This window comes from Anolis carolinensis, chromosome 4 (genome assembly GCF_035594765.1).
Source record: "Anolis carolinensis isolate JA03-04 chromosome 4, rAnoCar3.1.pri, whole genome shotgun sequence".
NCBI lineage: Eukaryota > Metazoa > Chordata > Lepidosauria > Squamata > Dactyloidae > Anolis > Anolis carolinensis.
In genome coordinates, this window is record NC_085844.1 from 241,087,861 (window position 1) to 241,106,262 (window position 18,402).

At 39.8% G+C, this 18,402-nt stretch overlaps 1 protein-coding gene and 1 long non-coding RNA gene across 2 annotated transcripts in view; one reads left to right on the forward strand and one right to left on the reverse strand.

Annotated features, from left to right (window-relative positions):
• Positions 1 to 2,887: 2,887 nt before the first annotated feature.
• The window catches only part of LOC103278787 (uncharacterized), a 47,170-nt gene continuing 31,655 nt past the window's right edge, over positions 2,888 to 18,402 (forward strand). The window contains exons 1-2 of the long non-coding RNA XR_506330.3: positions 2,888 to 3,395; positions 4,624 to 4,802. This is a non-coding gene — a long non-coding RNA (uncharacterized LOC103278787). The remainder of the gene's footprint in view (positions 3,396 to 4,623; positions 4,803 to 18,402) is intronic.
• Positions 9,140 to 18,402, reverse strand: part of rbbp8nl (RBBP8 N-terminal like) — a 42,712-nt gene continuing 33,449 nt past the window's right edge. Inside the window, exons 12-14 of the mRNA XM_008110162.3 lie at positions 17,571 to 17,629; positions 16,266 to 16,392; positions 9,140 to 11,506 (exon numbers count right to left, since the gene is read on the reverse strand). Coding sequence (XP_008108369.2) covers positions 11,376 to 11,506; positions 16,266 to 16,392; positions 17,571 to 17,629 — 317 coding nt within the window. The 3' untranslated portion in view covers positions 9,140 to 11,375. The remainder of the gene's footprint in view (positions 11,507 to 16,265; positions 16,393 to 17,570; positions 17,630 to 18,402) is intronic.

Consider the following 18,402-nt stretch of genomic DNA (forward strand, 5'->3'; position numbering starts at 1 on the left):
TAAGGAGGACAGAGGGTGCTGTTTCATTACCTACATAATTAATTAAATTACGTCTTTCCCCTAAAGACACTGTCATTTTAAGATCCCTTCCAGACAGGCCCTATATCCCAGGATCTGATTTTTTGCTTTTAACTAGATTATATGAGTCCGCACTACCAGATAATCTGGGATAAACTTGGGATCAGATCCTCTCATATAGGTCCTGTTTGGAAGGGCCCTAAATGTCCTGAATGTGAACTTCCTAGAATCATAGAATTAGAAGAGACCACAAAGCCATCCAGTCCAACCCCATTCTGTCAGGCAGGAACACACAATCAAAGCACTCCTGACAGATGGCCATTCCTATAGGCAACCAACTGAGCTCTTTGTTCAGAGAATGTTCTGAAGAGAGGAGGCTTGTTTGTATTTATGCTGATCCAATGCAACACTTCATATGTTCGTACGTATGGACAATCTTTATGCAATAGCAGAGACCTAATGTAGTATTATATGGCTTTGAATTTGGGACCAAGACTTTGAGAGACCAGTGTTCAAATCCACACTGATCAATGGAAAACCACTAGTTGGCCTTGAGGAAGCTACACTCTCTCAACCTCAGATGGCAAGCCTCCAGATGCTCAAAAAATGTTAGGATAGATTCTGTAGAAACAGAATCCATGAGAAGGAACAAAAGAACAGCATGCAATAACAGCCGTGACATTTAAATCACTGTACCTTGATGGTTCTTCCGTTTCTCTTACATTTGGCTGCATATTGTATTCATTTTACGCATTTAGTGCTCCGCCAAACAAACTGACATTTTGTCTTCCTGTTATCTTTGATTCTCAGCCAGTTTAGTTCCTTAGAGTATTAATAACTTAATTGAACCCACACAGAATAGCAAATCATGGACTTTAATCAGGACTTTGGCTTTCTTTCACATTGGGAGTGCTACCTTAGCATTAAATGGCTAAATGGGTGACGTTATCAAAGTTCCTGCTTTTGTAAATGGTTCACTGGCTCCCACCATAAATATATTTAGCTCTGCAAAGAAATGCCACAGTTAACAGGTGCATTTCACTGACTAAAGATATTTTGAAGAATGTAACACTTCATGCCGGAAACTGCCCATAGGGTAGCATTGATGTTTTGGTGCTTAATTTGTAAAATCATAACCGGGCTGTGGCGCAGGCTGGTGAGCAGCCAGCCAGCTGCAGCCAGCTGCAACAAATCACTCTGACCAAGAGGTCATGAGTTTGAGGCCAGCTCGGAGCCTATATTTGTCTTGTCTTTGTTCTATGTTAAAGGCACTGAATGTTTGCCTTATATGTGTAATGTGAGTCCCCTTCGGGGTGAGAAGGGCGAAATATAAATACTGTAAATAAATAAATAAATACATTTCTTGTAATTTTTATATGTATGTTTTTTTAACATGTCTATAAAATGTTTTTTGTTTTGTTTTGTGAGATGTGTAGTATGAAGGGGAGATGTGGTATACTGTGCCTTTAAGGCACACCCTCCGGTTGTCACACCTGCAATGTATTTAAACTACTGATGGTTTGGGATATAATACTTTTGCAGCCACAGCCTGGGTAGTAGCCTTCCTGGTGTTTGAACCTTTACTACAAGACTCTGCTGGCTGGTGAGTTTGTTATATATGAAGAATACTACCCTAACAACCTACCCACTGTTAGGAATTGTGGAAGCTGAAGTCCAAAACACCTGGAGAGCCTAAAGTTTGCCCATGTTTGAGCCAGATGCCCTGTTTTTCTTTCCCACCGTTTTCCTTTGTAGGCCAGTACATTTCAATTGCTGGCCCCATCTTCTGAGTTCATTAGGTCAATGGTTGAAACCAGCTTGAGGTTTTCTAGCTGGTGCTTTAGCCTGTGATGAGCTTTAAAAATAGAATAAGAGCCTTCCTGGATCAATCCAAAGCTGATCAAGTGCAGCATTCCATCCACATAGTGGCTCAACTTGAATAAATGAATTTATATTACAGGAAAAGAGAATCCACGTAAGCATTAAAAAGAATATTCTGCTCTAGCAGCTATTTAATAACAGAACATACTACCGCGTTTCCCCAAAAATAAGACAGTGTCTTATATTATTTTTTGCTCCCAAAGATATGCTAGGTCTTATTTTCAGGGGATGTCTTATTTTTCCATGAAGAAGAATTCACATTTATTGTTGAACAAAAAATGAACATTTATTATATAATGTACAATAGTTGTCATCACAAACCAGCATAACCAGACAAACTGTGAATCCTATCAAGAATTTCTTCTTACTACCATTATTTCCATGTACAACACTCTATGGTATGTGTACATGTACCAATCTTGCATGCTCTGGTGTTCTGTTTGACAGGCGCTTGGTCTGCTTCCATACAAAAACTTTGCTAGGTCTTACTTTCAGGGGAGGTCTTATATTTAGCAATTCAGCAAAACTTCTACTAGGTCTTATTTTTCGGGGATGTCTTATTTTCGGGGAAACAGGGTATGACCATCACCCCATCTTTTTCCTACTGGGAAATGCTTACATGAATGCTTACAAACATTAAAACAGATACATGAAGACCCCATGTAACCATGGGATCCATACCTGTGGTCTCACTTATCCACAAGTGGAGAAATATCTCTAGAATATACCTGGGTTCTCCTGGTGATTTTATGGTAATTAACACAGAGTCACATTGGAGGATCTAGCAAATATATGGAATCACTAAGTTTGTATTAGATGGCTGTTAAGAGTTCTTTGACTCATTCCTTCTATAAGTGTATGATTCTAGGAAGAGGAGCAAAGTATTCTGAGCCAGGGCTTGCAAATGCTTGTCAAGAAGGTCCTCCAAACTCTTCCCATTAAAAAGAAAGAACCTTTCTCCTCCTCATCTCTTCCTTCTAAGGAAGAGAACTGAAGCCAAGAAATAAATCCTTCTTCTTTAGGGATTCCTTTTATAGAAGGGAAAGCCCACAGACAGGTGGCCCTAGTCTATGTAGTGCATGGCTTTCAGCTGCTTGTCAGAATAATAGATGACATTTCTCTGAATTCTAAGGGTGAAGGGCTTACTGAAGGTATTTGTCCTGATCTCCTCCTCTTGTCTCTACTGAGTGGATCAAGAAAACCCTCTCACAGCACTCAAAGAGCAAAGGAAAAATGCCAAAATGAGTGGGTGAGCTCAGCCAATGGTCAAAGGCTGTTTTATTATGACGTTAAGTATTTAAGACAGACTGAGCTGATTGATTATATTAATCCTGCTGCTCTGGGCTCAAAAAGGCATTGTTTCCTCTGAAACCAAACAGGCATGAAGCCCTTCTATGAATGAATCAAAAACATTTCACCACATGCTAAAGAAACGGTTCATGTGACTCATCCGCAAAGGAGCCCAAGAGGGTGGCGGAGAAGAAGAGAAAAGCAACGTAAGAAGTGCCTTAGAAAAGAAATCTTTAGAATTCGGAAATGCAATGCAATCTGTGTGCTGAAATGTGAGATGGGGTAGGCAGGATAGCCAGGGATACTCCTTTTCCATAGGACAATCTTCAATGCTATGGAACCATAGGAACTGTGGTTTTACAAGGTTTTTAGCTTTCACTTCTTTCTCTTCAAAAGAATGTGGGAGCCTAATTGCACTAAAAATCCCAGGATTTCATAACCTTGAACCAAGGCAGTTACAATGGTGTCAAACCACATTAATTGTACAAGTTAGATGCACCCCAAATCTGGTTCAAAGATAATGAACCCTAAGCAGAGGGAGCAGGAGGTTTGGATTTGCCCATTCCCTGTCAATGGACAACAGGTGGAAATGCAAGAGCACAGGTTGCCTGACTGTAATCCAGGAGAAGGCAAGATTGTGCTTGTTGCAAGGGGCTTCTTATAAGCTATACCATTTTATAACTGCATGACCTACTTTTGGAAAAAAATTCTGATGAAGATTAATTAGAAACAATGTTGGCTACTTTGTTGAACAAACATTCTACTTCTCTCCTCAGGGATTCTTAGGATCTTTTGAGGGCATTTTTTCTTTAAAGATATATATATATTTAAAATGTTTCAGAAATCCTTAGAAATGTTTTTTTGGGCTTCTTTTTCCTGGTGATATTTTATGCTCTCTGATAAAAATGTCAACTTTAGTGTTTTTAGTACAAAAACCCAGATACCAGCTGGGAACCTATGGAAAGGGAATAAGATAGTAATCACATGGGCTGAAAACAGGACTGCAGTCACCATGGCTGACCCTACTCTTAGGAGGAATTGAGTGATTACCTCAGGCAGCAAGTGTAGTGAGGCAACAGTGGTGGCCTCAATGTATTCTAAATGAGACCTTTTCTAATGTTGAAGGATCCAGTTTTGTGCCCCATCCATTTCTGGACCTCCTAATCTATCAATGCGTCTGAATTTAAGGAGAAGGTTGCTGCCTCATTGCTGGCATTGCATCAGAATACATCTATAATTTGAATATATCTGATTCAAATGACATTCAAACTGGCTTGAATGGGAAATGGATGTTACACAGTGTTGTGTGGTATTTCTTTATTGTCATAGAAAATAAATATGGTTGGGAGTATGGCATGAAGACTGCTGTAGGCTGTATTTCAGAGGAAGGAATTGGCAAACCACCTCTTGAATATTCCTATTTTTTATTAACAGGATTTTCCAGACCCTTTTAAAGGACATCCAGCCACAATAGAGCACACTGCAGTGAGCTGAAGTGAATGTTGCCAAGTCATAATGACAAGACTGTTTCCCTCCACCCTCCCAAGAAATGACAGAATTCGCACTACAGCCCATGTAGTAAAAAGGTTTTCCAAGAGCAGAACCAGGAAAAGGTATTTTTCAATCCAGGCATCACCCATTCTATATCTGTGCATTTCATTTTTTATTTCCTAAGATTAGCACTGTACCTTTTTCCTTGTTGTAATTCATTTTGTTGTGGCAAGCTGACAAGTGGGAGATCTCCAAGACACCATATCTACAACAGCCCAGCTTAGTTCTTGCAGAGACAGAGCCGTGACTTCTTTAATTGGGTGCCTTACAGCTAAAAGAGTAGGTAAAGAGTGTGCATCCCATCTGAAATCTTGTGGCTGCCTCCTGTAGAATTCTGGGACTTGTAGTTTAGTGAGACCCAGAACCTCTCGGGCTAAACCTTTTAAAGGCCCCTCCCCTAAAGCACAAGCCTCAGCATTCTGCAGGAGGCAGCCATAGGATTTCAGATGAGATGCTTACTCTTTCAGCACTAGTGTAATACCAACAGCTGGAGACAAGAGTCTGCATCCTCATTCAGCCATGGAAACCTGCTGGGTGTCCTTGGACAAGTCACGCTTTCTCAAAGACAACCATTCTCTGAACAAATTTGATCAAGTAGGTTTGGCTTAAGATTGACATATGTTGGATACAGTTTGAAGGCATGCAGTAACAAGCAACAAGAAGAAAACATTCTGCTTTAAACACATCCCAGTTTTATTTATTTATTTATTATTTATTTACAGTATTTATATTCTGCCCTTCTCACCCCGAAGGGAACTCAGGGCGGATTACAGTGAACACATATATAGTAAACATTCAATGCCAACAGACAAACAACATATATAGACAGACACAGAGGCATTTAACGTTTTTTTTTCCAGCTTCACGATTCCGGCCACAGGGGGAGCTGTTGCTTCACTGTCCACTAGTGGCTGTACTTCCTCATTCCTTTCCTCGTGTTTTGCTGGCAGTTTTATGATGTTGTAAATTAGTTAAATAAGCCTCCTGCATAAAGCGCACCTAAATATCCCTAATTGACAGATGCAACTGTCTTTCAGGGCTGCATAGGTCAACAGCAAGTGGGCTATTTAATGGTCGGGGGCTTAACCCGACCCGGGCTTCAAACTCATGACCTCTCGGTCAGTAGTGATTTATTGCAGCTGGTTACTAGCCAGCTGCATCACAGCCTGGCCCAGTTTTAATGTTTTTAATCTGATTACTATTGCAATCTGTTGAAACCTCTTAAATACTTTTCTTTCTCATTTTTAAAAAAAGTAAAATTAGGGAAAACTAAGGAAAGCACATCTCAGTCAAGTCAAGCAACACATCCACCCATGGTCTTTGTTTGCCACCTTCTTCTGAGTGCTGTGAATGTGGAGAAACCAGGCCATACTGAGCTTCACAACCTTATCTGCCTAATGTAGCCTCTGGGGGCTTTTTCTTAGGGAGATCAAAGTGTGTGCCAGATCTGTCTGTCTAATGATACAGAAAAAAACGTAACTGTTGCAGATGACTTCCAGTAGGTGGCAGCTGTAGACCAGAAGAAGGAAAAGTATTTTGGCTTCTCTACCAATATTTTCTGCCAATGGCATCACTATTATTAGTACATACACTTAATATGGAATGGGCCAGGATGATTTGTACCTTAGATATGTTAACAGACAGTATGAGATATGATTTTTTTTAGTGTCGGGCCAAATGATCTCCAATTAGTAAATGGGATCCTGATGGGTAGTGAGGAGGCATTAGAGAAAGCCTTGCAGGAAACACATGGTGTAGTCTTTGAGCTTGGAGTATCACTCTCGAGACTAGAGTTTGAATCACCTATTAGTCGAAACCCAATGGGTGATCTTAGGCAGGTAACACTCTTTCAGCCTTAGAGGAAGGCAATGGCAAACCACTTCAGAACAAATCTTGGCAAGAAAACCTCCATCAGGGCCACCATCAGTTAGCAATGATTTGAAGGCCCTTCTATTAGGAGTGGTGGTTGTGGTGGTGGTGGTGGTGGTGGTGGTGGGGGAGCCTGTTGCATCCTCAGGTGCAGAATGCCGTAGAAAGCCATATGGCAGCCATTCATCCTTTCCCAACCTCTTCAAAACCCCTCAAAGTAGCTCTTTGGCCAAGGTTGGCCCTAGACATTTCACTATCTCAGGCTGAACAGAAAATGGCATCCTTTACTCAGCCATACCGTGTTGCAGAGTATGTTGTGTTATGTGAGATCTTTTGTTTTATGAGGCAGTAAAAATACAACTAACAAATTACTGTCATTATATGACAAAGTTTGCTGTCTAAGGTGGTCACATCCCATGTCATGTCAGTGAGGGAACAAATACATACCAGGAGATCTGTAAGATGCGGAATCCTATTCCTTAACAAGTTCAGCACCTTGGACAGCTCATTTAACCACTGTCCTAAATCAGAATGGATTCATAGTCCCACTGACATGGGGCCAACACTATTCTGTAATCAATGGACAACTGACATCCAAGCCAGATTCTTTATGTGGAAGTGAAGGGAGAAGAAATTTTAACCTTTGGTTCATACAGTAAGAAATGAACCATAAGGAAAACCTGTGACCCAAACATTTTTGCCCTTTTGTGCTGTAAGGAAGGAAGGCTCAAATTAGGGGATTTTTTTTCTTCCCTGTGGTTATTCACCACGAAGCTGAGCCTAACCCTCCCCAGCCTGAAGGACAACTTTAGATGTAAGTGTTGATCATGCCGGAGACCTGGTTGGAGAGTAGCAGGGCATAAAGTGCTCACTTGTAGATGCCAAATGTAATTGCTAGTGGTTCAACAAGTAAACAAGTTCACTAGTGTTTATCAGAAATATTTATTTTCTTGTAGGGTGTGCCCTTGGTATCCATTGGAGCTTGGTTCCAGGATCAAAATCCATGGATATTTAAATCCCATTACATAAACTGGCATAGTAAAGTGGTGTTTCTTATATGAAATGGTGAACAAGTCAAATGAGTGCTGGAGACAGTTCAAGGATCAATGTGAAATGGAGGGAAGCTACAGTAGGATATATGTATACCAGCATAGATACCAGCATAACGTGGCAAAATCCAGTTTTTAAAAAAAAAAAAAAATCCCCTAAATATTTTAGATAAGTGGTTGGCTGAAACTGGATGCAGAACCCATGGATATCGAGGGCTGGCTGTTCATCATGTTTTTCCTCTGCCCTCTCTCCTTACCGATTAAGCATTAAACTCACTGTTATAAGACATACATAAGATATGATGCCCAGATCATAAAACCATTGATGTTTATCATTGGAAGGGGGTTCCTTCCCCCTTCCAGGGTTTGGAGTTGCTGGGGAGTAGGTGGAAGGTGTAAATAGCTGCTTTTGCAGCTGGGTTTCAACTGTATTGATCTATGTTCAGGCAAAAAGAAAGAAAAGAAAAAAAACACTTGTAAATTGTAGGGGAAATTTTAATTTTTTAAAGAGGAGAGGACAGGAGTTGATATGGAGGGGTAAGAAACTACAATATGGAGCTCATGAGACTTTCCTCTCCTGTGATCTCATCTAGGCCCCAGTCAGTGCAGAAAATCCACACACAACTATAGCATCTATGATAGATGAGCCATGCAGAATTTGTTTAAAAGTCTCCACCGAAGAGGACCTGTCCATCTTCTGAGGCAGTAAAGCATATTTTTATTTCTGGGAGTTCTTTCTAATGCTTAGTCTAATCTTTTTCAGCAATTAAATATGTTATTGACATCTTTCTCTTTGAAGTGGCAAGAAACAAGCTTGCTTCATATTCTACATCAGAAATTAGTACAGGCAATCTCCAAGTTATGAACAAGATAGGTTCTGTAGTTGTTATTAAGTTGAATTCATAAGTAAGTTGGAACAGGTACATTTTTTAAAGTGTAACTCCATATATATATATATATATATATATATATATATAGAGAGAGAGAGAGAGAGAGAGAGAGAGAGAGAGAGAGAGAGAGAGAGAGAGAGCGCTTTGGATAGTTCATTTGTGATTTGGAAATGTTGTGAAATGTTACTGTATATGCAGGAAGTGACTTGCAAGACATAGTTTCCCTGGATTTGTTTTACGTCATAGCATTAAATACTTGATAGCGAGAGACACTTCTGAGGATTGCATGTGTATTATTATTACTATTTTTTTTCTATCTCTCTAAAAACGATCCAAAGCAGTAAAAAGACTAATTCATGTAAGTCTTGGATTATGGATGTTCAAATGTGTGTTTGCATAAATTCACGCACAAGATGTGGTTTCCCAATCCAAAGATTTAAATTGACAACTGTCAGTGTACTATTGTGAAAAATCAGAATTTAGACAGGCTTTGCATTAATTTTTGTATGAAAGACACATTCAGAACAATTCTGTTCTTCTTCTGCAAACACCAAAATCTTCATTAAAAAAAAAACTTGATAATTTTGGAGATTCAATCAATGTAACATTTATATACAACTGGTGAAATTATTCTGCACAACATGGATTGAAATAGCCCTCAGTTTGAAACATTAAAGACATCAAGCAAAGTTACACAGCTGACAGAGCTGGAAACGTCATGCATACCCTGAGTAAATAAAACAATGGCTGGTAACATTCCTAGACCCACTTCCTGCTATGCTACCCTTCTACACCTGTGTGAGAGAGGGATTTGCCCACTCCATGCTCTTAAATTCCTTTTTGAGGGGAGGGGGTTACCTAAAGTAGCTCTATAACACTGTATATTGGATTGTTCCCCATAGCTTCAAACCATATTGTCTTTCACCGTACACAAAATAGCACTTTGATGCCTTTTTTACTGCAGTGGCTGCATCCAAGGAAATCCTGGAATTAGTTTGATGAAACATTAGAGCTCCCAAGCAGAGAAGTTTAAATATAATGCAAAAGAAATATGTATCAACTGTAAACCTATATGTTGATTAGAAAATTCTGCTACCTGGTGGCTTACTGTGAAACAGCAGGATCCAAATACATTTTTTTGAAAAACCATTTACCACTAGTTGTCACCCTAGGATGCCCTTACTCCGCATGTTAAGTTTCAGAGCTCTGATTATGATGCTTCTGGATCTATTGCTCTGACAGATACACAGACAACGTGTTTTATTACATATTAAATTAAGTATGTGGCTGTACTTGTACATTCTTTGCATCACAGCATTTAGCATATCAAATCCCAGAGTATTCTTTTAAACTCCCAGTGTCTTTTTCTTTATTGACCTCATGTGTGACCTTGGGTAAGTCACCTCAGGTGGATTTGGGTTAAACTGATTTCTACCCAGTTACTAATTCTTACATGGTATATAGTGTTCAAACAGCCTTCCCACAATTACTTCCACAACAAAAGAATTGTTGTCAACGGGCATTACCATATTAGATCTTAATGCTAACTGGCAAAATGGCCAAAGGCTACCTAAATGTACTATAATCCAGGTGTTTTTGCGCTAAATCCAAACACTTCCCAACCGCAGGATTTTAGAAATGACATAGGACTACCTGCTGTCTGGTTTAATTTTTTTTGATGTTCTTACAGTTTTATCTCTGGACTTAAGATAGTTGGGATTTCAGCTCTTTTCTTGCCCATCCCTTCTTTGCCTCTTTTTATCTCTTCTGCATAAAGTTCTTTGCCAACAGAGCAGTTTTTTTCCTGCAGATTGTTCTGTTGGCAGATCTCTGATATTTGTATATAATCCTCTCACCCCAGTCACATCTTTGAGTTAGGACTGCATCATTAGTCTCTAGTTCACTTCATTGGATACATGCAGTTGTCAGAATTTGAATGTTAATTATGATAGTTATATTGGCAGTCTTTTCTGTATGCATTTCATCCCCCTCTGTCTTCACTATATAGAATTAACACCCTCCCTCAGCCACCATATGCCATATGGATACAAATATGGAATTCTGGATAACAGTTTATCCCCAAGTCCAGGTCTCTTCGTCCACCTTGGTGGATATTGTTGACCAGTGACAAGGATTGAACCCGAAACCTTCTTTTTGCAATTGGTCTGCTTGGTCATTTTATGAAATGATAAAATGAGCATAGAAAGCACCTTGCTGGGTCAGAGCAAACGTATATCTAGCTTGGCATTTTGTTGCTACAGTAGTCAACTAGAAATCTTTGGGAAGTCCATGGGGGAATCTGAGCACAAAACGTTCCAACTCAGTGACCAGTGCTTTGAACTCAACATCACTACTATCCCTAATGGCTGGAAGCCATTGAAAGCATTATTTTCTACGTAGATCATGATGAAGCTTTGTGCCACAAGCCCTTTGTATCAATTTGTATGTCCATAATAAAATCCTCCATCAAATTGCTATTAAACAGCTACTGAATTGGCAGGACCTGTCACTAAGCAAGAAGAATGAGGATGTGGTAGAGTGAATGAAGCTAGTGAACCATTTCAGTCTCATTGCCCATATTTTGAAAGAAGTAAAAAATGTCCTAGAGGGCTTCAGAACATCTGTGAGTTACCAGTCCTCATGAATCCACTCATGAGCCAGGATTTGAAACCATGCTGCATGACAATTTGATGAACAGGCTTACAAGATGCAGAAGGTTGTTTATCTGTGTTAATAAGAGCGAAGAAAATCTGGAGCTATTTATGATTAAGCCAGAAACATCAGACAACAGCTTCTGGTGTAGGAGGACTGAGAAGGCAGGCACAAGCTATGTTTCTTTGTTATCATTGTGTTCAAAAGCAGGGCTGTGGTTTGGCATTTCCTTTGTGGCTTTGTGTTCATCAGCAGGGACTTGAGTTGCTTTGCCATTTCGTTTCTTTCCTAGTGACTTTTTGCGGGCTGTGAAGAGAAAAATAAACATAGACATTAGCCAGAAGACAGTGTATACTGGGATCACAGCGGCATGGCATTCCAATCTGGGAATCTCTGGCATTCTATTGAATAGTCAAGAATGCATATTTTAGATGTATGCATAATATTTCATAGCATGATCTCACCCACCCCACAATTGCCATGATTGCCATGACCTCACCCACCCCACAAATACCAGCTGATCGAGGTCTAGTCTGCTGGCAAGTGGGGTGCAGCAGGATGATGTTTGAGACTTCTTTCCACCAGTGATCTGCAGTGGAATGAAAAGTTGTGACAGAGGTCTTTCTTCTGATTGTTGCACTGCAGACTGAGGAGGGGAGTAGGCTGCAAACATCATCCTGCTGCACCCCAGTCTCCAACAAATAAATCTCCATTGCTGCAGTGGTTGCAACTTGCTGGCTGTTAAGTTAGATCAGGAAACAATACTCTTAACTATTAGTGTGATGTGGGGTCCCAGCCAATGTCTTTGTGACAGATTAAAATGAAAAGTACAATAGAATGCAATGAGGTTTCTCACAGAGAAAATATAGAACATCAAGGGAACCACTGACCGCATAGGCAAACTGATGAAGAAGCACAAACCTACAAACTATCTACAGACCCACAAAGAAATCGAACAAATGCTACAGTCAGTGAAGGACAAGAGGGATCCTCTCTCCTCTGCAGGAGTCTACTGGATACATGCAGCTGTGGACAAGTCTACATAGGGACTACCAAACGCAGCACCCAAACAAGAGTCAAAGAACATGAAAGGCACTGCAGACTAATTCAACCAGAGAAATCAGCCATAGCAGAGCACTTGATGAACCAGCCTGGACACAGTATATTATTTGAGAACACAGAAATGCTGGACAATTCCAACAACTATCATGTCAGACTACACAGAGAAGCCATTGAAATCCACAAGCATGTGGACAACTTCAACAGAAAGGAAGAAACCATGAAAATGAACAAAATCTGGCTACCAGTATTAAAAAATTCTAAAATCAAAACAGTAGATGGGAACCAACACTCTGAGGGCAGAGGACAGCTAATGACTGAACAAAGGATGCCCCCAGGCAAGAGACAAAACCTTTCCAATGCTAATTAGGGTGATTAACTGAAACATTAATGCTGGCTTCCCAGTGACAAAGGACTCTTGCAACACCCTGGACTCTCCACAGATATACCGTATATATTCTTTATATATATATTTCCTTACTTAGTTTATCCATACCTCACAACCTCTGAGGATGCCTGCCATAGATGTGGGCAAAACGTCAGGAGAGAATACTTCTGGAACATGGCCACACAGCCCGAAAGACATACAACAACCCAATATAGAACATTGTTTGTCCACAGAGACTATGTTTCTTTCATATGTAATTCAACCTGGATGCCTTCCAGCTTTTGCATTTTCTGTCTATTAACCCCAAACTACAACATATAATTTTCTTTATTTCCACACTCCTCTCTTGACCCCTGAAATAGTTCTCTCTGCTCTTCCCGCTTTCTCCCTTTGTCCTCAGATAACTTCAGTTGCTGCAGACTGAGTTCCAAGAACAAAAGTAGTTTGCATTCAGTTAAATCAGTAGGGAAGCAGGGTGGATCTTGCCCTTCCCAGTAGGCTCAGTCAAAAGCAAACTGTTGCAGCCTCCCCTAACTTGCACATTCTTCCTCCTTAATAACTTGTCCCGTATTGATCACATTCTGATATTGCTAGTAGTTGATGTGTAACAACATTTGAGTAAGTGGAGACACGACTGAAATATCTAAAATCATACATGATGTGGAAAAAGTAGGAAGGAAGAAACTTTTCTCCAGTCATAATGCTCAAACCTGGATTCATGCACTAAAGCAGTGGAGTGGAAGATTCGGGACAGAGTCATAGTCAATGGAATTCATTGCCACAATGTTGTGGTGACTATTAGTAGGTTGGGTATCTATTGATTGGCTGTAGTATAAATAGAATTCTGGATTTAGGTAGACCACAATCTACATTTACTGGGGTTAGGGGCACAGGACCCCTGTGAAAGTGAAAACTGAATAAAGAAATTGTTATATATATATATATTTACTAGTGATAACATCTGTAGGAATGTTTTTAGGTCTTCCAGCATGTCTCTATGGTCAACTTTTGCTGGACACAAGCCACAGAATCACATTGAAAGACCTAGAAAGTCCTAGAGAGGTGTCCTCTTGGTCCCTTCGCATGACTCGAGAAGATTGATCACAGAGTTACACTGGAGTGTCTAGAGAAAACATTTTTTCATCAAATCCATGAATCATCAAATCTGTAAAAGTCAAAACTACAAATTTGGAGGGATGGCTGTAGTCTGATTCAGGATGGCTATTCATATGCTCTTATCAGGAATCCACACAGTACCTTTTCCAAGCTCTATTGACAAGAACAGAAGCTTGTTAAAGACGCCATCCCCATTAGGATTTAGTAGCAATATTTTCCATCAGACGCATAAAGAGCTGGTCAACATGGCCTCTCTCATATATACATTTGACTGCACAAATACAAAGCAGTGTTTAAACTGCTAACAAGCAAAGGTGGCTTTAATGCCCAACCTTATCAATTTCCTTCTTAGTCACACCTGTAGGAAATACCTGTACAACACATTCCATTGTTAGGGGATTGGCTTGCCACCTCTATGGGGCCTGACTTAAAAAATACTGCTTATGTGAAAATATTTCCCTCTGCAAATCAATAGTGCTGGCCCAGAGTATTTAGTCTGTTCTGTCAGTCAACATTTTTAGGCAAGGCTAAGCAAACAAGGAGTTGTGTATCTACTACACCTACTCACCTTAAGGGTTGTGAAGTTTCTCGCCTTTTCAAGTATTTGGCTCTGGCTAACCTTTTGCGGAAGGTCCAACCAGACCTAAGGTGCAGGTACGTGCCTTATCGTGTCCAAGCAATATCGCTCTGGACAAACATTTGCGCAGTGGAATTGAGTTAGCAGGAGTGGGTATGTCTGAATCGTGCAAGGGAAAATAGACCTAATCCCACTCATTGTTTCTTTTTTAAATGAACCAACTCCTTTGTCAATCTGTCAAAGTTTGGCAGGCAGGCAAGAAGGTTAGTAAAGTCCTACAAGAGCTAAAAGAAAGTATCAAAGGGTGAGAAATATCTGGAAAGTAATTTTCACTAATCAGGTCTCTGGAAGAATAAGGTCTAAATTCACACAAGCAAAGGATGTGAACCCCGGTACCAGGGTTCTAGAATCCATATTAGCATCATGACTAAACATGAACAGCTGTTCAGTGGCATAAGATGATTTATTTTGACAACCTTGCTAGGCAGTTTATGATCAAACCTGGCAGTACTAGGATATAGCACAGTAGTTTCCAACCTTTGGGCTTCCAGGTGTTTTGGACTTCAACTCCCAGAAATTACCAGCTGTTAAGAACTGTGAGAGCTGGAGTCCAAAACACCTGAAGGCCCAAAGGTTGGAAACACTGATATAGCAGGAGCAGAGAGTAAACTTTCCACTTAGCAGCTTTCTGATATTGTTCTCATTATTAGGATGAAGGATAGTTCACACCTATATAGTTACCTTTGTTCTGTTCGGCCCATTGCAGAAGAACATCATTTACAAATGACCTTGCATTCTAGGGAAATGAATGTATTCCAACCCAATGGGTGCATTATCCAGGGCTTTGCAATGCAATATGTCACCCACATCTATGAGAATACATTCCAAGACATCTCCCCTGCCCCCCAATATCTGAGACTGTCAGCCCTATATTTTACTTATTTATTTATTTATTTATTTATTGGACTTGTATACTGCTACTCCCAATTTGGCTCGGAGCGGTTTAACTACACTTGGGCAGGAAGCATACCAAGGAATTGCACCAGAGGATCTAGTAAGGTCCACAAATACTTCTGGGGTGATTAGTTTTGGGAATGTGGGTAAGTTAAATTATGCACTTCAAATCTGTGGACAAGGGGGTTAATCAATCTAATAATAAATCTATATATCCCGCCACAATCTCCCCAAAGGGACTTGGGGCGGCTCACAGAAGCACCCCAAGTGCCGCATATAAACAACAATACATAAGTATACAGTGACATAAGTATAAACAACAGTGCATATAAAACCCCACTAATAAAATGGTAAGAGTATAAAATTGTAAAAATTCCTAAAATGCAGTAAAACCTGCGAATAAGCCAGCTATCTGCTGTAACAAATCAAAGTGCACGTTGTGCTGTACTTGTCCTGCATAGAAGTTACTGTTCTCAGAAGATGCTTTCCTCTGATATAGCCCAGCTAATGTATCTGTTTACTACCACCAAGGATTGTTTTACACCAGTGTTGAATATCAGCTTTTGGTATTAAACACAATCTTGGAGAGATGTGGAACTGAACCCAGCTCTAGTTTAGAACAGATCAAATGTTGCCTCATGTATCAAATGCTGAAAGGCAGGGAATAGATTGAAGACTCATGTGTCAAAGGCAGTGTGGTATAGTGGCTTGAACATTGGGCAGTGTGGTATAGTGGCTTGAACATTCTGGAGTGTAGGGTTCAAATCCTGTCTCAGTTGTATAAACCTCCTGGGTGACCTTAGGGCAGGTCACACTCTCTCAGCTTCAGACACAATGACAAATTCCTTCTGAACAAAAGTTGCCAAGGAAACCCCATGACAGGGCCATCTAAGGGTTGCCATAAGTCAAAAAGGATCTGAGGGCACAAAACCACCATCACAAATCTGACATTCTGAGCCATGTGCTTGTACCTTTTGTCCAGGATTTGTGTTCCCTTTTCCGCTTTCTTTGTGAAGTCTGGATGTCCTCAGTTAAGCAGCAGGATTTTTCTTTTATGGAAACTCCCTGGAGGTTTTCATCTTCACAAGTACTAACCATCTGTGCAAATGAAAGGTTAGTTGGTTCAGGCAGGTTTCTGAAAACATGCAACATAATTGCCCTGTAACCAGCAAGGTGCAGTGATCTGAGTGTTGGACTAGGACTCTGGAGACTTGTTTCGACTCTTTGCTTTGTCATAGAAACTCATTGGGTGACCTTGGGCAAGCTACACTCTCTCAGCCTCAGGCAAACTACCTCTGTACAAAGCTTACTGAGAAAAACCTTTAGTTGGCTCACTTTGAGGATGCCATAAATTGACTTGAAGGCACACAATAACAGTAATGTTTGCGCCCAAACCAGCTTCAGTAAAAATACTACTCATGTTCTACACTGGCCAAATGAGATCTGGCCAGAAAAAAATGTTTTCTTCTTTCTGAATTTTGCAAACAAAAAGAAGATGTGTTTTCAGGCTAACCCAAACCAAATGTTGCACACCATCCAAATGTTCTGATTTGGCATGGATAGTGACAATTAATTCTTGCTTTCCAGAGTTGTAGGGTACATCTACATTGTAGAACTAATGCAGTTTGACACCACTTTAACTCCTATAGGACAATGTAGTTTTACAAGGTCTTTAGCCTTCTTTTTCAAAGGGTGTTGGTGCCGTACCAAACTACAAATAGCATTGAGTCATGCCAGGTAAAGTGGTCTCAGACTGCATTTATTCTACAGTGTAGAGCCAGTTGTAATCACTGCTCTCTAGAGCAATGACGGCATTACTTGCAATCATTTTACCTGTTTTTTTGGTCTGGTTTTAACTCGGAATTGATTATATATCTGTGTGTGTGTGTGTGTGTAGGTATGGTAAAGGTTTTCTTTTATATATATATATATATATATATATATATATATATATATATAACTTTGAACAGTATTATTATTCATTGTTTTAGACTGATTCAATTGTAAACTGCCTTGAGATCTTTGAATACAGGGAAGGACAGAAGTGTTTTAATAAATAAATTAAGAAAAAATGTATATTTTGTTTATCATTATTATTCTTTTTGAAATTCACTGCTTAAACAATGGCTGTCAAATATCATAGGCAAATAAGACTATATCATATATCTTACTGGTTTCTACTCACTGTTATATGCCCTGGAATGAATGAATCACTGTTGATTTATCTTTAAAAAAATTATACATGAAATATATATGTAACAGTAAAGGAAACAAACCTCACTATCCGACATATCAGACTCTGATTCTTCCTTCACTGACTCAGAATCTCCATCCGCTAAAGAAAACAAAGGCAGGTAGTAGATTAGATGTAGGTAAACATCAGTCTGCATCACAACAGTAGTGAATGAGAATTAAAAAGCTTGCACAGTGTGCATAAATTAGAACCAAATATACTGGGATATGGAATGCTAGCCATATAAGAATCACTTAAGTTGGCTAGCACTACATTTCCCAGTATGTTTGGTTCTGATATATGTAAGACCTAGGCCTCAAGCGGGTTCAAGCAGAATGTTTCAAACTTAACACAACCCATGTTTCCGTATATTGTTTGCTGGATAGAGGGTGAAGTTCCTATCAAATTCTACTGGGGAACTTTTCATACACATCTAAACTGATTACTGTATAAACAAAAGGAGAGCCAGTGTCATGATTTGGATGTTGGACTAGGATACTGGGAAACCAGTGTTTGAATCTCCACTTGGCTATGGAAACCTATTGGATGATCTTGGACAAGTCACACTTTTTCAGCTTTAGAGGAATGCAAAGACACACCTCCCCCATCAATTCTTCCAAGAAAACCCTGTGATAAGTTCGCATTAGGGCTGACATAAGTGGGAAATAACATGAAGGCACACAACAACAACAACAACAACAACAACAACAACAACAAATAGAATGATAGATCAGCTCTTTGGACTGACCCAAGATGGTTCTACTTTTCTTTATTCTCAATTGTTACTGAGGGCCAACTTGCTTGACTAAAACCAGCCTATTTCAGAGTTTTTGAGGAAGTCACTTTGTTGGACAACAAGTCTCAGAATCTCCTAG